At 42.6% G+C, this 24,507-nt stretch overlaps 1 protein-coding gene and 1 pseudogene across 1 annotated transcript in view; one reads left to right on the top strand and one right to left on the bottom strand.

Annotated features, from left to right (window-relative positions):
- LOC115131069 (cadherin-6-like) overlaps nucleotides 1-15,138 on the top strand; it is a 95,854-nt gene extending 80,716 nt beyond the window's left edge. Inside the window, exons 7-12 of the mRNA XM_029662680.2 lie at nucleotides 4,379-4,632; nucleotides 5,996-6,132; nucleotides 8,312-8,433; nucleotides 8,614-8,731; nucleotides 8,997-9,248; nucleotides 9,713-15,138. Coding sequence (XP_029518540.2) covers nucleotides 4,379-4,632; nucleotides 5,996-6,132; nucleotides 8,312-8,433; nucleotides 8,614-8,731; nucleotides 8,997-9,248; nucleotides 9,713-10,227 — 1,398 coding nt within the window. The 3' untranslated portion in view covers nucleotides 10,228-15,138. The remainder of the gene's footprint in view (nucleotides 1-4,378; nucleotides 4,633-5,995; nucleotides 6,133-8,311; nucleotides 8,434-8,613; nucleotides 8,732-8,996; nucleotides 9,249-9,712) is intronic.
- Nucleotides 15,139-15,984: 846 nt separating this feature from the next.
- LOC115131068 (ribonuclease 3-like) overlaps nucleotides 15,985-24,507 on the bottom strand; it is a 166,132-nt pseudogene continuing 157,609 nt past the window's right edge.

The following is a 24,507-nucleotide window of genomic DNA, read 5'->3' as shown; positions in this document are numbered from 1 at the left end:
TTGTGTGGCGCTCATATTTGTCCTATTTTCACACGCACATGTGTGAATTGGAAACGTATTTTTGCATATCCCAACTCTCCTGATACACCCTCGGAGAGTGGGGTCACTGCCAGGGGCTGTCGTTATCAAATCAAATCAAATTATATTAGTCACATGCGCCGAATACAACAGGTGTGTGAAATGCTTACTTACGAGCCCCTATCCAACAATGCAGTTAAAAAAAATATGAGTAAGAATAAGAAATAAAAGTAACAAGTAATTAAAGAGCAGCAGTAAAATAACAATAGCGAGACGATACACAGGGGGTACCGGTACAGAGTCAATGTGCGGGGGCACCAGTTACTTGAGGTATTATGTACATGTAGGTAGAGTTATTAAAGTTGTTTTATTGTAATTTTTTTTATTTCACCTTTATTTAACCAGGTAGGCTAGTTGTGAACAAGTTCTCATTTGCAACTGCGACCTGGCCAAGATAAAGCATAGCAGTGTGAACAGACAACACAGAGTTACACATGGAGTAAACAATTAACAAGTCAATAACACAGAAAAAAAGGGAGTCTATATACATTGTGTGCAAAAGGCATGAGGAGGTAGGCGAATAATTACAATTTTGCAGATTAACACTGGAGTGATAAATGATCAGATGGTCATGTACAGGTAGAGATATTGGTGTGCAAAAGAGCAGAAAAGTAAATAAATAAAAAACAGTATGGGGATGAGGTAGGTAAAAATGGGTGGGCTATTTACCGATAGACTATGTACAGCTGCAGCGATCGGTTAGCTGCTCAGATAGCAGATGTTTGAAGTTGGTGAGGGAGATAAAAGTCTCCAACTTCAGCCGTTTGCAATCTGCTCCAGTCACAGGCAGCAGAGAACTGGAACGAAAGGCGGCCAAATGAGGTGTTGGCTTTAGGGATGATCAGTGAGATACACCTGCTGGAGCGCGTGCTACAGGTGGGTGTTGCCATCGTGACCAGTGAACTGAGATAAGGCGGAGCTTTACCTAGCATGGACTTGTAGATGACCTGGAGCCAGTGGGTCTGGCGACGAATATGTGACTATGCAAAGTGACTATGCATAGACGATAACAACAGAGAGTAGCAGCGGTGTAAAAGAGAGGGGGGGGGGGTGTTCAGGATTAGATGTTCAGGAGTCTTATGGCTTGGGGTTAGAAGCCGTTTTGAAGCCTCTTGGACCTAGACTTGGTGCAATTAGGTTTAAGTGCCTTGCTCAAGGGATTTGAACTAGTGTAATGTAATATAGATATCGCCAATAGCTGGATGAGTCGCCATTTAGTTTGGTGGAAGTGATCCAACCATTATGTCGGTTGGTGGACATCCCCATCGACTGAGGATGAGGTGTAAATGTAAATGTAAATTATGTATGTTGAATAATAATAAACTACATTTATCAATCTGACTCCATTATTAAGTGAATGCTATAGGCCCATACCCGCATCCAGTGGGTATAGCCAAGGTTGCGAGCCTTGAGTCACCACTCAGAATACTATAAGATATAGTGTTATGCAATTAGTAAGAGGCTGAGGAACAAGGAGCTAATATCTGGCAATTAATGTCCTAGCATCATTTACATTTACATTTAAGTCATTTAGCAGACGCTCTTATCCAGAGCGACTTACAAATTGGTGCGTTCACCTTATGACATCCAGTGGAACGGCCACTTTACAATAGTGCATCTAAATCTTTTAAGGGGGGTGAGAAGGATTACTTTATCCTATCCTAGGTATTCCTTAAAGAGGTGGGGTTTCAGGTGTCTCCGGAAGGTGGTGATTGACTCCGCTGTCCTGGCGTCGTGAGGGAGTTTGTTCCACCATTGGGGGGCCAGAGCAGCGAACAGTTTTGACTGGGCTGAGCGGGAACTGTACTTCCTCAGTGGTAGGGAGGCGAGCAGGCCAGAGGTGGATGAACGCAGTGCCCTTGTTTGGGTGTAGGGCCTGATCAGAGCCTGGAGGTACTGAGGTGCCGTTCCCCTCACAGCTCCGTAGGCAAGCACCATGGTCTTGTAGCGGATGCGAGGTTCAACTGGAAGCCAGTGGAGGGAGCGGAGGTGCGGGGTGACGTGAGAGAACTTGGGAAGGTTGAACACCAGACGGGCTGCGGCGTTCTGGATGAGTTGTAGGGGTTTAATGGCACAGGCAGGGAGCCCAGCCAACAGCGAGTTGCAGTAATCCAGACGGGAGATGACAAGTGCCTGGATTAGGACCTGCGCCGCTTCCTGTGTGAGGCAGGGTCGTACTCTGCGGATGTTGTAGAGCATGAACCTACAGGAACGGGCCACCGCCTTGATGTTAGTTGAGAACGACAGGGTGTTGTCCAGGATCACGCCAGGGTTCTTAGCGCTCTGGGAGGAGGACACAATGGAGTTGTCAACCGTGATGGCGAGATCATGGAACGGGCAGTCCTTCCCCGGGAGGAAGAGCAGCTCCGTCTTGCCGAGGTTCAGCTTGAGGTGGTGATCCGTCATCCACACTGATATGTCTGCCAGACATGCAGAGATGCGATTCGCCACCTGGTCATCAGAAGGGGGAAAGGAGAAGATTAAGTGTGTGTCGTCTGCATAGCAATGATAGGAGAGACCATGTGAGGTTATGACAGAGCCAAGTGACTTGGTGTATAGCGAGAATAGGAGAGGGCCTAGAACAGAGCCCTGGGGGACGCCAGTGGTGAGAGCGCGTGGTGAGGAGACAGATTCTCGCCACGCCACCTGGTAGGAGCGACCTGTCAGGTAGGACGCAATCCAAGCGTGGGCCGCGCCGGAGATGCCCAACTCGGAGAGGGTGGAGAGGAGGATCTGATGGTTCACAGTATCGAAGGCAGCCGATAGGTCTAGAAGGATGAGAGCAGAGGAGAGAGAGTTAGCTTTAGCAGTGCGGAGCGCCTCCGTGATACAGAGAAGAGCAGTCTCAGTTGAATGACTAGTCTTGAAACCTGACTGATTTGGATCAAGAAGGTCATTCTGAGAGAGATAGCGGGAGAGCTGGCCAAGGACGGCACGTTCAAGAGTTTTGGAGAGAAAAGAAAGAAGGAAGCATCAAATTATTGAGTTATCCTCAGCTCAGAGATGCACAGTTAGAGACCAAGCGTACTGTATTTGCTATGTGTATTGTGTAATTAACAACTATCAATAGCCCTATTAAATTATAGGCACATAGTCAATCAAATAATTACTCTGTAAAACGAGGAATGCATTTGCTCAATTCAACTAATAGAATGTATTACGAAATAATTGACACTCAAACAATTAGAGTGCACATGAAATACATACATTACAAAGTAACACAGAGTCAATTACTATCTCCAATAGGCTAAGACTTAACGTGGTTACATGTGTCTTCAGTTCAGAATCATCTCTAAGAGACAAACGGTGTGTTTGATACACACAGGAGCTTGAATTAAAATGACGTAGCAATTTGTGAGTGAAAACGGAAACAGGAAAACACACCCAGATTCGAATCTAACCAGCTCAATTTGAATGTCATGACCAGACAATAGGAATGTGCCTGGTAACCAGTCAACCCAACATACAATTTACATCCAGTCACTTTAAAAATACAGCAACCAGAAAACACACAATGCAATAAGACATGTCCAAATGTGCAGCTCTTTATAAGCTCTTGAAACAAACCAACCGCAACAATTTCATTCACACAGTAACATTCATTTCGTCGATTCAAGTTTCATCAGTCTTCACACCTCTCCTGGTGACAGTGACCCTAGGATTTCCACGAGAACTTCGCGTCCTGGAGATTGCTACAGCAAAGGTGTGACTCGCTCCTGTGAGATGCAAATATACCGCTATCACTCCGGACAATGCCCGTATTGAATCAACTCACCAGGCTGGTTTCAGCAAGTCACCAGTCGCGAGTATATTACCTTCTCACGTTCTTCTACTACACTAGCAACAGTCCGGTTACTGGCCCAACGCTCTAGCCACTAGGCTCCCTGCCACCCCAGACACCAGAAAGCAGCCAGACACAGAAAAAGAGGGAGTCGTTGAGTTACACTGAATTAATTCAATTGTTGATATTGTGTGTGTCTTCGACGAGGATTGTGTTGCAAGTCACAGGATTTGTCTGTGTGAGAGGGGAAGTGAATTAAAAATGTGTCAACTGACGAGGGACAGAGAGGTTGAGTCACACTGAATCAATTCAATTGTTGATAGAGTGCGCGTTGTTTGGTGTGTCTGTGTGTGTCTGTGCGTGCGTGTGTGTGTGTGGGTTGCTTAGACAAGGAGGGTGTTGCATGTCACAGGATTTGTCTGTGTGAAAAGGAAAGAAAGGGGAATAGAAATGTGTCATCTGGCGATTGAGTGCGTGTGAGTTGTTAACCCTCTCTTCTCCACTCTCCCTCTGTCTCAGTCTCTGGACTTTGAGAGGAAGCGGTCCTACACTCTAAGGATCCAGGTGGAGAACTCCAACCCTGACCCTCGGTTCCTGCGCTATGCGGCGACCACGGACGGGGCGACGGTCAAACTGATCGTGGAGGATGTGGACGAGCCGCCCGTGTTCGACCGGGTCGGCTATGTCATGGAGGTCAAAGAAGACGTGGCAGTAGGCACAATCATCGGATCAGTCAGCGCCACAGATCCAGACAGCAGCCGCAGTCCCGTCAGGTACTACGCACACACACAAACACACACATTGGGGAGGGGAGTGGACAGACACACACACATACACACTTATCTGTTGTTATTAATCAGCGGAGAAGTTCAGCCGACTGAATTATTGAGAATATTAGAAAGGCAATTAGCACCCCAACAGCAACAGATTTAACAAGCTTAGACTAACTGTCAGAAACGAGAGGGGCAAATAGTGTGTCTGTATGTGTGTGTGTTTGTCTGTGAGAGTGTAGGGCGCATTTAGATAGATAGATGCTAACAATGTTGGTAGTTCAGAAAAAATTAGTAAAAATAGTGGCTGTGAAAGGGGAGAGTGGAAGAGTGTGGATATGGAATAGAAGCAAGATTGGGGTAGGGGGTGCGATGGTACATGATACCTGAGCGACTGATCGCCCTTGTTCATGCTCTCCCCCGGGGGTATGCTTCCCTCCTTCGCTCCCCTCCCCTTCCCTCTTCTCCCTGCCAACATCTGCAACTAAATGGCACCCTATGGGCCCTGGTCAAAAGTAGTGCACTATATAGGAAATAGGGTGAATTTGGGACACAGTCGACGTCAGACCCTCCATTAATCAAACTGATGTATAACAGTCATTCTTAGGAAGTGGAGAAACACAACACGACTGGATTTCCTGTGTGTGTGTGTCGGTGTATGTGAGTGGGTGCACATAAATGGTGTGTGTGTGTGTGTGTGTGTGTGTGTGTGTGTGTGTGTGTGTGTGTGTGTGTGTGTGTGTGTGTGTGTGTGTGTGAGTGGGTGCACATCAATGGTGTGTGTGTGTTTGCGTGTGTGTGTATGTATGCGTGTGTGTGTATACGTGTGTGTGTGTTTGTGTGTGTGTGTGTGTGTGTGTGTATGTATGCGTGTGTGTGTGTATGCCTTTGTGTTTGTGTGTGTGTGTGTGTGTGTGTGTGTGTGTGTGTGTGTGTGTGTGTGTGTGTGTGTGTGTGTGTGTGTGTGTGTGTGTGTGTGTGTGTGTGTGTGTGCGTGTGCGTGTGTGTGTATGCCTTTGTGTTTGTCCATGATAGCACAGATACATATTTTTGAAGTCATTCTATTTTAGACGAACGACCAATCCACAACTGTCAGTCATCCAAATTGCTTTCAAATTGGATGATATTCGTAGCAGTAGGATGTATTGTTGTGATAATGCGGCACTGGATTTCTCTAAAAAGAATACAAGGACATTTATACTTGTTTGTTATGTGCAGGTACTCGATAGAACAGCGCACAGACAAAGGCAGGGTGCATAATATTCCTGCGAACGTGAAGACGCTTATACACTGCCTCACTGCCAACAGTGCATTGGGTTTATGTGAAAACAAAGTGAGGAAGCTTATACTTGTTTGCTATGTGCAGGTACTCTATTGACCGGCGTACAGACATGGACAGGGTGCTCAACGTGCACCCAGGTAACGGCTCCGTGTTCATGCTGAGGACTCTGGACAGAGAGGACATCGCCTGGCACAATGTCTCTGTTATTGCCACTGAGTTCAGTAAGTACCATGTTTTTTTTTATTTAACCTTTATTAAACCAGGTAGGCCAGTTGAGAACAAGTTCTCATTTACAACTCTGACCTGGCCAAGATAAAACAAAGCAGTGCAACAAAAACAACAACACAGAGTTACACATAAACCAGCGTACAGTCAATAACACAAAAGAAAATAAAAATTGAAAAATCTATGTACAGTGTTTGCAAATGTAGAAGAGTAGGGAGGTAGGCAATAAATAGGCCATAGAGGCGAAAATAATTACAATTTAGCATTAATACGGGAGTGATAGATGTGCAGATGATGATGTGCAAGTAGAGATACTGGGGTGCAAAAGAGCAAGAGGGTAAGTAATAATATGGGGATGAGGTAGTCGGGTGTGCTATTTACAGATTGGCTGTGTACAGGCACAGTGATCGGTAAGCTGCTCTGACAGCTGATGAATAAAGTTAGAGAGGGAGATATAAGACTCCAGCTTCAGAGATTTTTGCAATTCGTTCCAGTCATTGGCAGCAGGAAACTGGAAGGAAAGGCAGCTAAAGGAAGTGTTGGCTTTGGGGATGACCAGTGCGATATACCTGCTGGAGCGCATGCTACGGGTGGGTGTTGCTATGGTGACCAGTGAGCTGAGATAAGGCGGGGCTTTACCTAGCAAAGACTTATAGATGACCTGGAGCCAGTGGGTTTGTGACGGATATGTAGTGAGGGCCAGCCAACGAGAGCATACAGGTCGCAGTGGTGGGTAGTATATGGGGCTTTGGTGATAAAACGGATGGCACTATTAAAGACTACATCCAGTTTGCTGAGTCAAGTGTTGGGGGCTATTTTGTAAATGACATCACCGAAGTCAAGAATTGGTAGGATAATAAGTTTTACGTGGGTATGTTTGGCGGCATGAGTGAAGGAGGCTTTGTTGTAAAATAGGAAGCCAATTCTAGATTTAATTTTGGAATGGAGATGTTTAAAATGAGTCTGGTAGGAGAGTTTACAGTCTAACCAGACACCTAGGTATTTGTAGTTGTCCACATATTCTAGGTCAGAATCGTCCAGAGTGATGCTAGTCCGGGCAGGCAGATGCGGGCAGCAAATGGTTGAAGAGCATGCACTTAGGTTTACTAGCATTTAAAAGCAGTTGGAGGCCAAGGAAGGAGTGTTGTATGGCGTTGAAGCTCATTTGGAGGTTTGTTAGCACAGAATCCAAAGAAGGGCCAGATGTATACAGAATGATGTCGTCTGTGTAGAGGTGGATAAGAGAATCAACAGCAGCAAGATCGACATCATTGATATACACAGAGAAAAGAGTCGGCCCGAGAATTTAACCCTGTGGCACCCCCATAGAGACTGCCAGAGTTCCAGACAAAAAGGCCCTCCGATTTGACACACTGAATTCTATCTGAGACGTAGTTGGTGAACCAGGCGAGGCAGTCATTTGAGAAGCCAAAGCTGTTGAGTCTGCCGATAAGAATGCAGTGATTGACAGAGTCGAAAGCCTTGGCCTTGTTGATCATTGATGTACGTGTGTGTTTGTGCGTGTGTGTGTGTGTGTGTGTGTGTGTGTGTGTGTGGTGAATTAGTACAGTACTTTCTAGTTACATGTACAGTACTATGAGTAGTTGAGTTTGCATCATTGTATCAACAAGACAAAGCAGATCTACTTCCATAGCCCCCAAATCCAATATGGACCTTGAATCCAGTTCCACATAAAAGAAAATATTCATTCTTCCTCTGTAATCATGGACTGATTTAGACCTGGGACACCAGATCAGGTACAACAACATACCAGAATTACTCCAGACCTCATAGGGCAGTGCTTGCTGTACGTTTGTTCATCTCCCCCTACTCTTTGCGAGCCACTGTCGTAGGTTAAGATTTGAATACCCCTATTCTACAGTATTTTCCACTGTGAGCACGGGTATTCAGATCTTACACTACGTGGTCCTGCTGGTTTTCTATTCTACCTGATAATTTATTGCACCCACTTGCCGTCGCCGGTCTAAATCAGTCTCTGATTAGAGGGTAAGAATAAAAAAAAGCAGTGGAACTGACTTCAAAGTCTAGATTTGAATTTCAGGGACTTACACCAAAGTGCTTGCTGAGACACAGAACAGTATCATAATTGTATCAAAGGCATTTATTGTCTTTTACTTGGTGTTGTTCTTAAATGTCATGTCCTTTGTTACACAGACAACCCACGGCTGATGAGTCGTGTACCAGTCTATGTTAGAGTACTGGACGTTAATGACAACGCTCCTACGTTCGCCACTTACTACGAGACATTTGTCTGTGAAAACGCCAAGGCTAACCAGGTAATGGAAAAAATGTACTATTATTTTAAACCCCCTACAGCAGGTCTTCTTTGCCACCTAAGGTCCCCAACTGATCTAACCTTTATCAGTTTATAACCTTCGTCAGTTAACACATTCGTCTTGTTCCTCGAGATAAAGTATGTTATCTGTGCTTGATCATATTTGTCATGCCTTTTTCAGAGGATTCAGACAGTAAGTGCTGCAGACGCTGATGAGCCTATTGGTGGACACAGGTTCTTCTTTAGTCTAGCGCACGAGGCATCTGTGAAAGCCAACTTCACCGTCAGAGACAATAAAGGTATGCGCCCTTCCTCCTGTAGAACAGCAGTTGACACACATTTAATTGTCCGTATATTTTATTTGGTGTATTCATAACATGCTGTATGTATTCCATCACAATTTGTAAATCACACCCAGTCATATATATTTAAGCACACTCGAATATAATATTTAAGGCTGTACATTTGAGACAGGGTACATTGAAAGAAAACAAGCCTCTTAAAAAACTGTGAAATGTTCCTCCACCTAACTTGTATAGTAGCTAACACTTTTCTCTCCATTAGACAACACAGCAGGTATCCTGACCAGACGAAACAGCTACAGCCGGCTACAGAGGAGTAACTATCTGGTTCCCGTGGTAATCTCGGACAGCGACTTGCCCATGCAGAGCAGCACCAACACCCTGACGGTGCACGTTTGCACCTGCGACCGCGAGGGGAACATGCAGCTGTGTAACCAGGAAGCTCTGGTCCTCACCGCAGGCCTCAGCACTGGAGCCCTCATGGCCATCATCTTCTGTGTCCTCATACTGCTCAGTGAGTACTTTGCAATTCAGTTCAATTAAAAAAAGCTTTATTTTCCATTAATCTTTTTAAATGACACAGAAAATGTTATTTGGCATGTGGCTTACAATAGAGCATATTTAAAGCGTCAATCACATCAACACACATAAATGATAAGTTTCACATCACACGTCCTATGTGGCAGCGCAAGCTTTTCTCAGCCCACCAAAGTACATAAGTGAGTGTATCATATATCCACAACATCAATGGTTCCCAACAGACAAAAGCTATCCTTCAGAAAATAGGAGGAATCCAGGAAGGAAAAATATAAAAAGTTGCTCAGACTTTTTTTGTCTTGTTTCTGAAGTGATCATGATCAATCGAAGCACACTCCTCTCCTTGGCTCACCTCTCCTTTCCTCGCCTCTCCTCTCCTCTCCTCTCCCATCTCATACTCAAGTTCTTCTCTCTCTTTCCCTCTCTTCTTGTTGTCTATAGTGATCGTGGTGCTGTTCGCTGCCTTGAGGAGGCAGCAGAGGAAGAAGGAGCCTCTGATCATCTCCAAAGAGGATGTGAGAGACAACGTCGTCAGCTACAACGATGAAGGGGGCGGAGAGGAGGACACCCAGGCCTTTGATATCGGCACGCTGCGCAACCCAGAGGCCACAGAGGAGAGCAAACAGCGCAGGGACATTAAGCCCGAGACCCTGCACCCTCCCATCCGTCGGACTGTGATCCTTCCCCCGGCCCACAGGGACAACGCGGACGTCAGGAACTTCATAAACCAAAGGCTTCAGGAAAACGACCAGGACCCCACCGCACCGCCCTACGACTCCCTGGCCACCTACGCCTACGAAGGGAGCGGCTCGGTTGCTGAGTCCCTTAGCTCCCTGGGCTCCATGACCATAGAAGGAGACCAGGACTATAACTACCTGAGCGAGTGGGGACCCAGGTTTAAGAAACTGGCAGACTTGTACGGGGGAGAGGACAGTGACAGCTGCAGGGATTCCTAATGAGAGAGAAGGAGCTCGTAAGAGGGGAGCTAAAGGAAAACATACAACAAACAAACAAACACTCGCACACTAGCTAAAGTGAACTTAACTCCTGGTACTTTGTGAAAGTGGCAAACAATAGAACAAAACAAAGAGGACACAAACAGACACGAGGCAGTGTTTTACCGTCGTTGATCACCGTTGATGTTTGACCTCTCTGGAGGACTAGGAGGAAGAAGATAAGCTATCCTGTCAGTATTTAGTGGTCTTTCTCTTTCTCTGCTAGGCAGCAGGGGACTCCTGAGGAAAAGAGTTGTTGTACTTTACTCTGTACACCAGGCCCACATACACAGTATCTCTATATACAAACAAACTTCTACTCTTTTCTTTTTCAAAAGCTTCCTGCAAAGGAGGGAGTAACAGCAAGCGGTTTGGTGGGGGACTTGATAGACAGACAACGCCTATTCATTTTTCAGTGTTTCTGGGACAAAAAAAGCTGCATTTTGTGAGTTCTATCGTAGCTTGTGTGTGCGTATCTGTAAATCGATACAATACATTGTACAGTTATGTTTTGTTTTCAGGCTTCTAGCTTCCCATCCACCCTCTTATAGCAATGACTCTGTATGTCACAATGCTCTTTTGAGATCACACAAGCCTTGCTGAGAGGCTGAATGTTTGATCTCTATGGGTACACTCAAACTGTCCGCCAGTCACCCACTATAGCATAATTGACTTGAATGGGGACAACCGCTCTACTCATTGTATTTCTATGGGTTGGACGTCAGAAAACACACCTTTCTGACTGTCAATACCTGATCCACATCTTCTTATAGTTTTGCATATATTCTGTCTCACAAATGGCATACTATTTCATAGTGCATTACATTTGTACTAAGGTACATAAGTCTCTGGTCAACAATAGTGCACTATCTAGGGAATAGGGTGCCATTTGTGACAAACACATACAGCCATGACCGAAATTATTGGCACCCTTGATGAAGTTGAGAAAAGCTCTATGCTAATTTATACTAATTTTTTATTATTATACTAATACAATTGCTCAGAGAAAGAGATTTTGTTTAACAAGTAATACATTGTATTATTCCCCAAAAATAGTGGTCAAAACTATTGCTCAGTACTCTGGTACCCGCCACTTGTGAGGATAACAGCACTTGTTTTATGAGATTGTAGTACACATTGGGAGGGATCTTAGACCATTCCTCAGTACCGAATCTTTACATACAGATTTGTTTTTAATTATTGTTATAAAAAATAGTTCTATGAGCAATTGTATTAGTTTAAAATAATATAATTGTCAAATGAATTTATCGTACAATATAGCTCAGTATTTTTTACTCATATTTATCAAATGAAGGTAAAAAAAAAAAATTAAAAATCAAGGATGACGTTAAACAAAAATCAAGGATTCCAATCATTTTGATCATAAACTATATTCTGTGTGGGGGTACCTGAAATACCTGGACCATGTATCTGAAGAACTAATGTCAATAATGCTTCACTTTCAAGGTACCCTCTTTAAAAAGTGCTACTGTAATACCTGTCATAACATCCTTGTTGACCGGCTGAAGAAGTAGGTGAGAAACTCTGGCCTCGACTGATTCAGGTCATATTTATGTGGCAGACGTTTCCCGTGAGCATGGGTGGTTCAGTAATGTCCCCAGCAGCTGTTCACTATTGTGTCCCTCAGGGGTCAAATCTGGGCCACGTCCTTTTTCTTACCTGTCCCCTTGGTGACAGCATCCACAATAATAACAATTCAGTGTCACTGCTAGGCGGATGACATAGCTTTATTTAACAATCAGACCCAGTGACCAAGCTAGCATAGCTACCCTTCACAAGTGTCTTGCTGACATAAAATGTTGGATGACTGAACATTTTCTCCAGCTCAATGATACAAAAATCAGAGGATGTTTTATTTGGCCCCCCATCCAGATTGTAAATAACCTTGGTCATTAAGTCCACCAATGTAAAGCCTACGGCCAGTAACCTTGTCCTCTTTGACCTTGACCTCGAGCATGTAAAAACGGTAGTCCAGTCCTGCTTTTATCACCTAAGAAATATAGCTAAAGTCAAAGTCTTATTTCAGTCACTGATCTGGAGAAAGTTATACGCGCTTTTTATTCCTCATGCCTAGATTACTGTTACTCTTTTGTGTGCATGTCTCAGTCAGAAATCACTCCATTTGTCTGCAGTTAGTTCAAAGTGCTGCAGCTCTTCTTTTAAACAGGCACCAGGACATGTTACCACATCACACCTATTTTAGCTTCTCTACAAAGGCTACCAGTCACTTTTGGAGTATATTTCTAAATTGTATTAATCACATGTAAGGTTATACTTGGTTTAGCCCCATTCCATATCGCAGATCTTTCATCTCCCTACAAGCCAGGATGCAGCCTGAGATCCTCTGGCAGGGGCACCGCTGACCATTCCAAAGTCTCGGTTGAAAACGAAAGAAGAGCAGGTATTTGCCATTAGGGCCCCTGGACTTTGGAATGGTCCGCCAGAGGATACCAGGCCTGCCGATTCAGTGCCTCTTTTTAAATCCCTGCTGAAGACACACTTTTATAAAGATACATTGAAATCATACATTAAAAGGTCATTTCATTTTGCTATCATTTGTCATTTTCCTTCCTGTCTCTGTCAGTACTTTTTATTTGATTGTTTTATGAAGTGAGGCACTTTTTACTTGTGTTAAAACGCGCTATACAAATAAAGTAGTTATTATTATTATGTATTCCTATTGGAAGACTGTCTATAGACATGAAAGCATAGAGGGTTACAGTAGCAGTGTGTTGCTTAGTATAAACGAAACATGCAGTTCCCATTAAACATTAATTCCTTACTTAGTGTCTTACTCTGTATGCTGTTCTGTATTTTGAAACAGTTTCCTTTTCTTTCAAATGTAAGTCATTGATTGATGGTTGACTATATATTTGTGAAGTGCACACTGACAAAAAGGGCATTCGCAGGCTTGACATATTGGGACGATGTGGGGGAAAACGCTGCCTATTATAAAGGGAAATGTGATATTTCAGTTGTGAGGAAGAGGGTCGACATTGCCTTGGGATTGTCCTTGACATAAGAGGTAAAGGTCAATACAATATTAGGAGCATGAAATGGTCTGACACTTACGTATGAAATGGTTATGAAATGGTCTGACACTTACGTATGATATGGTCATGAAATGGTCTGACACTTACGTATGAAATGGTCATGAAATGGTCTGACACTTACGTATGAAATGGTCATGAAATGGTTTGCCGTCATAAAATGGTTTGACATATATGTAGTAAGAAAATATAGCAATTCAAATGATGCAAAGCACCCCCAAATTGTCCAAGGCCACAAAAGACTAATTAAACAGCAGTAGCATTGCGATATTGCCCCCAAGCATTATTTCTCTTTGATTTATGAACAAACAGCTTTGATATCGTTTAGCTGATAAGAGGAATGTATGAGGGAGCACTCAGAGGGCAGCGGTACATCAAGAGAAAAAAAGTACAGCGATGCATCCTAAAAGGCCCTTTATTCCCGATAGTCCACTAATTTTGCCCAGGGCCCTGTTCAAAATTAGTGTGCAATATAGGGAGTAGGCTGCCATTTGGGATTTAGCCTAGGTAAAACAAGCAGTGGCCACTCTCTACTAAAGGCCAACCTGAGGAAGGGTTACATTTATCAGAAATTTCAAACGAATAACACAACTGACGTAATTGCCACGATGACGATTATGTTTTTCTCTCTGTCAGCAGCATTTACGATTCACACAAATCGGACTTGATACTTTATTTTTTTTAAATATATTCCAAATGCCCATGGATATAAAAAAATCGTGTAATTTGATGAAAATGGTGTGGTAGCTTAGACAGTACTCTAAGACAAGAACACACTTGTTAAAAATGTATACTACTATAATATGCTCAATATTATAATGAGAAACTGTGTAAAAAAATGTTTTTAAAAGACCATTGAGCACCCACTGTGTAAGTGACTGTTTGAGATTGTGGCAAATGTGGCTTTGATAAGCAGCATTTATTTGGGTTCCTAAACAACTGAAAAACAACTGTTATTCTTCTACTGCCCTGAGGGTTTGACATCTAGTTTATGTCAGAAGGAGAAATGACAGCAGAAGACTGCATTATTGTTTTCCTTCTTTAAAAGGGGCAATCTGGGATTGGTACATTCATTGTCTCTCTTTAATACAGGGTGTCAGCAGCATAATTTCACAATAAATACATGTTTGTGCATTAACACCATGCTCAGCTAAGGACACAAGAGTTAGCTTCCAGATATGGCTAGCCTACAGTAAATTCTGGTCCAGGGTGTTAGTGCGGCCTGCTAACACCGATGCTTCCATTCACACCCTGGACCAGAGCTAGCCTAGAGTATACAGTACTGATGTCTTCCTCAACTGTAGACAGTTGGCTAGCCTTAAGGTTGCCTCTATATTATGTTGCTGACTATGTTATTGAGCAGTCTATTGCTATGTACCAATTCTCCACCCTTCTCCTAAATGGTGCACTTACACACTACCCGTCATGGATTTACAAGAATAGGAATGTTAAATCCATGCGAGAAGGTAGCATCCTGTCTAGGGGCTGTACTTGTACACCAACCTGCCTCACGCTACAGAAAAAGGGGCTAGGCTCCTGCCCCATGGGCCGTTTTGGCTCGGATAAGCCTTACTTACTATGCGAGAAAGTATGCAAGTGCACACTTCAGGGGACGGATGGAGAATAGGGATGCAGACATTTTTTTCTATGTGGATTAATACTATGAGAGGTTATAGTATGTGAAGTTGTTAAAAGGGGCCCGGTCATGACACGATGCCCATTAATTCATCTATCTGCTTTGTACAACATGATTTTCTACTGCATATTTACATGATCCAACAATTAAATTTCTTCAAAATCATGCATTCATCCTTACTGTTTCTATGCATAGACATCAGTGTTTCAGAATCAGATAAGCTTTGCTGTCCTAACAGAGGGCAATTTAACAGACATAGGAAGTGAGAAAGTGGGGACTACTTGATAGCCAGACTGGCAAAAAACTCAAACTTACCATAACCACACCCTAGACACTGGCCAAATTTTTACCAATTTGGAAATAAAAAATCAGTCTGCACATTAGTGATATTCCCTTAGTTTTTGCCTAGGATGACATCAGACTAGCTCGAAGGTACTGTAGCTTAAGTTCTTATGACGTACCTTGAAATTCAAGACAAAGTGGTTAATAGCATGGATCCTGTGGCTACTGAACTGAAGCAATCATTAATTCCACACAATCTATAATTAAGATCTTTAAAATCTGGCTATCGGATTTGGAGAGAGGGGGGAAAAACAATTTTTTCATTGTTAGAGGAAGAGGCAGCAGATGCGCGACAGATGGTGGCATTTTACATATTTAATGTAATTAAATCATATTAACACTTTCCCCTCCTCATAACGTGCATGTGATATGCCACTACTAGTTTTCCCATTAAGCAATTTGTCATTGGACACTGATTATGAAAAGTATGGCTACCAAGAGGACAGATGTCATTATAATGAAAAATCTATATTTCAAATACCCTTATTAATATCAATTAGTATCAATGTCACTTGCAGTAAAAATTGACATTTAAAACATAGCATTTCTGTTGATGCCGTTCATTATCACGAGCGACGACCAACAGTGCTGTAGATTTAGGTAAAAACTGACTGTACATAATCAAAATGAAATTGATTAAGACCTACACATGAAAGCAGCTCAAAACAACCACAAACGCAACCAAGCACAATAAAAATGGGACGAGACAGAACAGGGTGGACTGTAGACTGGTGGTCTTTCTCAATTGTCTAGAAATGTGTCCTCTCTCCTTCATTGCACTGATCTGAAAGAACTGACCAGGTGAAAGCAAGTCTAATGATAAGCTGCCAACATATTGTTTACACCTGACAAATCTTCTCCAGTCAGATGCAGATGAAGGGAGTAGTCAGAGGAAAATGCATTTTTTGTTTGCAATTCAGTGTTTGTAAATTGTTCATCCCTCCACGTCCTGCTCCTTCCATGCGCTATTTATTATCATCCATCCCAATTGGTCAAAGAAGTGCTCTGTCCATCTCGATGGGTCAGAGAAAGGCTCTGTTACTTCCTACTTTCCTCTGGTTCGTCTCCCACCTTCTGCTGGCGCTCCCTCTCTCGTTTCACTTCTTTCAGCTCCTGTCTGTACTTCCGCTCGATGAATCGCTTCTGATGAGACATAATAAAAGAGAGACATAATAAAAGAGATGGACCAGGGAAAATATAAAAGACAGAGAGGAATAAAGAGAGAGAGACAAGGTCAGTCTATGACCGATAGAGGACAGTGATTAGTATAGTGTTTAGCATGTGTTGACATTGTAATGTACACGTACTCCTACATGTTGTCATTTTAGTTATAATTCGTGAAACACTGCAAACATTACCAGCACTGAATGGCCCTAGTACCTCATTATTTTCCTTCCTAATATTAGCAAAATAACATGGAATTCGACAGGCTTCATTTGATGTCATTGTGATGAGAATGGGATCTGATAAGCTAATTAGAACATAACATCTCCAAATGAGATCTGTAATAAAGAGAACAGAAAAGGAGCACTGCGTCACTGCGTCTCAATTTAAAACTGTACCCATGGAGGGATGCCAGGTCTTCTGTGTCAAAGCATTTATGTCACAAATTTAGATCAAGTCGATTAGGATATCATGAAAGAACAACAGACAGTTTAGTTGTGTAGACCATGTTTGTTCTCTACTGTAGGTTATTCCGTTCACAGATCTCGCACTGGCTCTAAGATTTACAGTATCCTTTTGACTAACTGTCTATGTGTCAAGTTCAATCAATAAAAACCCTGATGAAGGCCACGGGCCGAAATGCGTTGGTTTTAAAAATATCAATAGCATTTTTATCAACTTCCACTGTCCTCCAGGAGTTGCTTAATTTCCCCTTCACTTAAACCTCAATCAAACACACTCTATTTAAAAGACAACTAATAGTATTTGACCCCAGGTCGAATCTTTGGTCACTCCACCATGTCATGTAGTCTACAGATAATAAAAGCATTCGGGATAAGACCGTCTGCTAAATTACTAAAATGTCAAACGTATAGCCAAATGCCCCAACGTCTCTCTACAGCAATGGGAGGCCAGCATCTAGTATAAGCAAACACATTCACTTCAACAAACAGCGAGGGATACACTATAGTGTGGTTGACCATAGATGACTAAGCAACACTTGATGAGCCTCAGAGAGAAAAGAAAACTACCTATTGCAGTTCAAGTATGGAAATCAGTGTCAGCATTCCAGTCTGGAGATGACTTAATAGATGAGAATAACACACAGAGAGAGAGAGAGAGAGAGAGAGAGAGAGAGAGAGAGAGAGAGAGAGAGAGAGAGAGAGAGAGAGAGAGAGAGAGAGAGAGAGAGAGAGAAAGAGAGAAAGAAAGAAAGAAAGAAAGAAAGAAAGAAAGAAATGTTTCTTTGGTCAGTTGCATTGTTTATCATGCCGTTACATAAAGAGTGTAAAGGGACAAGAGATTGAGACTCTTAAAACTCCTTCGGAATCGGTGTCCCTAACGTGGGACAGTTGAGCTAACGTAGGCTGAAGCAATTAGCATGAGGTTGTAAGTAACAAGAACATTTCAAGGACATGGACATATCTGATGTTGGCAGAAAGCTTAAATTCTTGTTATCTAACTGCACTGTCCAATTTACAGTAGCTATTATATGGAAAGAATACCACGCTATTGTTTGAGGAGTGTGCACAATTTTGAACATGAAAAGTTATTAATTGACAAATTAGGCACATTTGGGCAGTCTTGATACAACATTTGGAACATAAATGCAATGGTTCATTGGATCAGTCAAAAACTTTTCACATACCCTGCTGCCATCTAGTGTGCAAAATATAAATTGCACATGAACTGGAATAATACATTATGGCCTTACTCGTGCATTTCAAAGATGGTACAAAACAAATACAAAATAACAATTGTTTTTTCTTTGTATTATCTTTTACCAGATCTTTTGTGTTATACTCTCCTACATTCCTTTCACATTTCCACAAACTTCAATGTGTTTCCTTTCAAATTCTACCAAGAATATGCATATCCTTGCTCCCAGTCTGGCAGGAGAAGACAGAAAAGACAACAGGGTCTCTGTGTTGTGTTGAGGTATTGCATGAAGAGACATATTGAGAATTCTCTGCGGTCCAACGTTGTGTAGAAAATCACCTTTGAGGAGATGTGCTTTTGCATACTGATCACCTTAGTGTTAGGCGTTAGCCCATTTAGCTTGACTTGAGTCTTTTGTTTATCGACAGTCTGGTAATTACAGGGTTGCGACTTGCGGTCTTGCGATTCTAAATTCTGTGTTTTTGGAGAGAGAGAGGAGAATGGTTTAAAGTTTGGGACCCTATCAACAATGAGACTTGTTGTGCACCACAGCGATGACACTTTGGAATGTAGCTAGCAACACTCGACTCCCTCAAGGGGTGATGCGGAATACACACACAAACACAACACACAATGACTAAAGAACAGCATACCTATTGCCTATGGGAATCAAACACATTTTAAGGCCTACTAACGAATCAACACATCTAACCAACACTAACATTGCATCTACCCATGTACCTTCATTGATGAGATAAGATTTCCCTATAGCCTACCTCCCCTGCCTCATCAAGGGGCAAATACATAAACACTATATCAAGATCATCCATCCCCCCAGCCATCCTCCATACTGTTCTGTACTGTACTTGTTGTGTATTCACACAAGCCCTTACCCAGAGATTGAGGGTTAAGTGACAGTTGAGGAGAGAGGTTGTCGTCCCCTCCCTGCTCGCTGACAGCCAAATAGATAGAGAGGCTGCATCCCAAATTCCAATGGGGCACAGGTCAAAAGTAGTGCACTATGTAGAGACTAGGGTGTCATTTGTGAAACATTCAGAGACTATTTCTTGTCGTATCCAGGAGAAGAAGAAACTGTATTGTTTAGGAAACATGCAGCTGCAGGAGAGACAGAGGATCGGACGATGTGGTGGTGATAAAGAAAAGAACGAGGGAGCGAAAGAGAGAGCGGAAGAAAGTGTGTAATAGCTGATTGAGAGCATAGAGAGAGAGAAAGAGATTGAGAGAAAACCAAACTGGTTGCTCTAAAAAGGATGAGCGATGCGTTGATAAATGGTCAACTCGTCTCCCCATGTATATTTCATCTTCTCTGACCTCTCAGGGCTAAGGGATATGGGGCTGCTGGGACTCCTCTCTCCCTCCCATCTTGCCCGCCTACATGGCAGGCTCAGCTCTATCTGTTTGCTCCTCCCCTCCACCTCCAGCTCTAGTTCAGGCCTTGGTTAACATTTAATTCTGCTTCGACAGATATTTATACATTTGACGTTTTAGTCATTTAGCAGATGCTCTTATGCTGAGCGATTTACAGGAGCAATTAGGGTTAAGTGCCTTGCTCAAGGGCACATCGGCAGTTTCTTTCACCTAGTCTCAGGCTCAGGATTTGAATTAACTTTCAGTTCCTGACCCAATGTTCTTAACCGTTTAGGCTACCTGCCGCCCAGAGCCACCAGAGAATCTATAAAGTGAAGCATAATACTAACCTTTTGGCCACTTTCTCTTTAATGAGCCGTCAATGTGAGGTCTTAGCATGGCTATTTTTCTCACTTCTCTACTATCTACTACTGGTAGTTAACCCTCAACAACTGCTCCTCGGGCGCCAATGATGTAGATGTCGATTAATGCAGCCCCCCGCACCGGGTTAAACGCAGAAAACGCATTTTGGTTAAATGCATTCAGTTGCGCAACTGGCTAGGTATCCACTTTCCCTTTTCCCCTTTGCAGCTATGTTGCCTGTCAGGTAGGGAGGGAGGGAGGGAAGGAAAGAGGGAGGTGGGCATGGCGGTGGTGCCTTCGAACAAAAAGTTCAATTTCACTGAGTGGCTCGATACCCAAGAAGGACTTAAATAAAACATGGAAATGATCCCAGACAGAAAGAAGGAAGCCCTTTGGACAGTCTGAGATATACTGTAGGTAGCTAGAGTAAGACACTAAGTGTAAGAGGAGAAAATGAGTGTGTGCCCCGAGGTTGGTAGAGTGGTTAAGGCCACACACCCTCAGCACATTATGCATTCGCCTAGCTGCGTGGTTTCCAATTCCAGCCTCACTGGCCTTCACTCTATGTTCCCTTTAATTACCTGGTTCCTAGCTCATTTCTGTCTATCCTTCTCAATAAAACAATTAAAATACAAAAATATATATGGAAAAGAGTGCCATTGATATTTTAAGTATAAATTGTGTACCGGCATTGCATTTTAAAAAGCTTGTTATTTTAAATGAGGTGCTCTTAATATAGATCATATGAATTCAATAAATCTGACTTGGTAAAGTGCAAAAATTCAGCATTTTGACATGTCCCTCCATGTACAATCTGTGGCTTCTAGGAAGATTTTAACCCACTTAACTCCAACATTTATCAAAGTTTTCGCCATAATTGTAAAGCCCTAGTTATTTTGTGGCTTTGACAAAGTTCTTTCTGAAGATTATTATTATTTAATGTGATTAGTGATTCATTTATGTCTGCTCTCATTTCATGGTCAACCCTGTTATGTGAACTGAACTCTATTTAATATAGTGAATTTATTCCTTTAAAAAAAATCTACTATTTTTAGCCATTTTCTGGTGGGAGACCGAGCGGGTCAAGCATAACACGTCAAACCTGTGAAGCTTGCATTCAATTGACACTCCCTGCTGCACACAAACAGCTTCCATTCCCCCTGTTACAAGGTGATTTATGGCTGATTTCAAATGAAATTGTCAACCCTGTTACGGTCAACCCTGTTACTTTATTTGGCACTTAAAATAGACACTTTTTTATTTAACCTCTTGAGATGAGAAAACATGTTCTCTTTATGACGCTATGTTAAAGGTGAAATTATTTGACATTTTTTACTAAGTTACACTTCTCAAACGACACCAAATTGGTGGAACGACCTATAGTCAAATGCATTCAATGCTCAATACAATAAAACTATCGATGATGCACACAGTAGAGCCAGTTAGTGTTGTTATAGAAATAAAGGAATAAAGGCCCCCGGCAAACATATGAGAGACAATATGATCACACTATTGAAATCTCATCTAAGATACATTTCAATGGCATTTCAGATATATTTTCAACTTACAAATGGCAAATAAATGAAACTTGAACGCTCAAATGAAAGTTGGATCCTCAATACAGAAGAGTTAAGATTTATGACTACACTCCTTTTCTACCCTCATTATCTGTGGAAGAATATGTCCTGTGATCCCTGGGTGTTTACCGGGGTGTAAACAGACAGAACACAAGACAGTACACTCCCAACTACAGATCCCCCTTTAAATACAGATACACTGTCTTCGTCCCAAATAGCACCTTATTCCTATATAGTGGACTAATTTTGACCAGAGCCATATGCTCTTTGACCATGGTCAAAGGTAGTGCAATTTGTCACGAATAGTGTCTCATTTGGGATGCAGGAGTGTCCACTCCCCATCTACAGGTAAGTAGCGAAATAAGGAAACACCAACATAAAGTGTCTTAATCGGGCATTGGGCTACCACGAACCGGCAGAACAGTTTCAATGCACCTTGGCAAAGATTCGGTCTGGAACTCTATTGGAGGGATGCGACACCATTCTTCCACCAGAAATGTCATAATTTTGTGTTTTGTTGATGGAACACACACACACACACACACACACACACACACACACACACACACACACACACACACCTTTGAGACTCTTTCAAAGTCACTGAAATATTATCTCCTAGCCAGAGTAGCCAAAATAATGGACAACTGGGCCTTTTATACATGAGACTAAGCATGATGGGATGTTAATTGCTTAATTAACTCCACTGTGTGGAAGCACCTGCTTTCAATATACTCTGTACCCCTCATTTACTAGGGTGTTTCCTTTATTTTGGTAGCTAGCTGTACATTTCCCCCTTAATTAAAGGAACACTGTTTGATTTCATTGTACATCCATAATTGGGCCCCTAACACATAGATATGATTCATGCTAGTAGGGAGTAAGCGCTTTGGGAGACTTCAGTCATAACCTGGACAAACATTGGCTATGTTCAAAAGTCTTGAGAAGTTTTGAAATGTCCCACCTGTACTGTAGGGAGACGTCTCTCTCGCAGGAGGTAACTAGCAGTATTAATAGAGGAAACAACTGTCCAACACAGTTTGTACTGAAGGAAGAGGAGGCTTGCAGGAGTTCAGTGCCATGCTGAAGGGCACATCAGCAAGCGATGGTATCAAGGATGATGCTAGTAAATCCTCCAGTTGTCGGCTCATCCGTCGGAGCTGTGTTTCAAACCTGCAACCCTCTGGTTGACCAGAGTTTAAAAAGACAAGTACCCAAGAGTAACAATGTCCACGGATACTCCTGAGTGAATCGTGAATAACGATGAGTGAGAAAGTTAGACGCACAAATATCATACCCCACCAAAAAATGTTAACCTCCCCTGTTATTATAGTGGTGTTAGCATGTCTTGGGGGTATATTTGTGCGTCTAACTTTCTCACTCATCTCTATTCATAATTAATTCAGGACTATCCGTAATCATGGTAGCATCCACATGAATGTAGAGGTGTTTAGGAACATTCTAATCTCGTTTACAATAAAAGTGAATCCAAAATGACACAATACATTATTTACCATGAATTTCTATTGGGCACAAAATAATATTAAACACAACCAAAACAAACAGCAAATGCATCCAATACGTTTGTAGAGTTACAAGCTTGAAGTAATCATTGCATACTAGGAATATGTGACCAAATACTACATTTTTGACTAATTTAATACAAAAGGGAATTTGTCCAAATACTTTTGGTCCCCTAAAATGTGGGAACTATGCACAAAAAGTGTTGTAGTTTCTAAACGGTTCACACGATCTGGATGAAAATACCCTCTAATTAAAGACGAGTCTGCACTTTAACCTCAGTCATTGTATCATCTCAAATCCAAAGTGCTGGAGTACAGAGCAGAAAAACAACAACATTGTTGCTGTCCAAATACTTTTGGAGCTCAGTGTACCGTGTCTATAATTGGGTCCCCAACACAGAGAAATGACTGACCCTGGTAATGAGCAAATATTTCAGTCATAACCTGGACAAACTAGGGCTGTGTTCAAAAGTTTTTAAATGTCTCAGCCGTACGTACGGTAGGGAGATGTCGGTGGGGCTCGCTCTCTCCCAGGAGGTAGCTAGCTTTATTAAGGATAGGAAACAACAGGTCCAACACAGCCCTGGGCCGCATCCCCTATATAAAGGTAGTGCACTATATAATAGTGCAAAGGGTGCCATTTGGGATGCAGACCCTGGACAGTTTGTACTGTCTGAAGGAGTGAGAGGAAGAGGCTTCGCATGGGGGAGAGATGATTTTAAATGAACTGACCTTTTCAGGATGCATTGCTAATCTAGCCACTTGAAAGTGCAATTTATGAGGGAAATGTTAATTTACTAGCAATGAGCATCTATCAATCATTACAAATGGCAAGGGGGGGAGCGAGGTAGGGGGGGTTGTAAAAAACAACACCGTAAGACACTAACGTTCCATAAAAGCGAGGGTTTGAACGCCCGAACAGTATCAAACAAAGGCCGCTAAGGGCCTCATTTACAGGCCAAACCAAATAAAAGCTTTGACCTTCTCAACTTCCTACAGGCCTGCTTCCTCCTTCCTCCAGCAAGGCTAACTCTACCCATCTATCCGGTAATTAGTTCCAGTGAAGACAGACAAATTGTACTGTTTGATTAATGTGTTGCTGGTTGGCGCGGACAACACTGGTTCAGTCCAAAACCACACTAACTCACCATACACACTACCCACCTCTCAATGTATACACACTAATGCATTAGCCATGCACATACATATGCAGGTGCTCCGGAGGAGGAGGATAGATGATGATGATGATGGGGATAACTTTCAGATCAGGATCTGAGAGCATGTAATTGTGTTTTACCTGGCAGTGAATGACGCATGGTTATTAATGCTAAAACGTTTATAGATTTTCCTTAAGTGCTGTTTCATGACAAACGGCCAAAAACTAAAGCAGCGTGTGGCTAGAAGTGAGTCGCAAATGGCTACCCTCTGGTTGAACATAGGGCTCTAAATAGGCTGCATACCAAATTACACCCTATACCCTAAAGGGCGAGTCAACATGTCTTCCACTACACAGCTTAAGGACCGGGGCCATGCTCAAC

Source organism: Oncorhynchus nerka, linkage group LG6 (genome assembly GCF_034236695.1).
Source record: "Oncorhynchus nerka isolate Pitt River linkage group LG6, Oner_Uvic_2.0, whole genome shotgun sequence".
NCBI classification, from domain to species: Eukaryota; Metazoa; Chordata; class Actinopteri; order Salmoniformes; family Salmonidae; genus Oncorhynchus; species Oncorhynchus nerka.
Note: the sequence above shows the minus strand (reverse complement) of the source record. Positions and strands in the feature narration are given on the sequence as shown.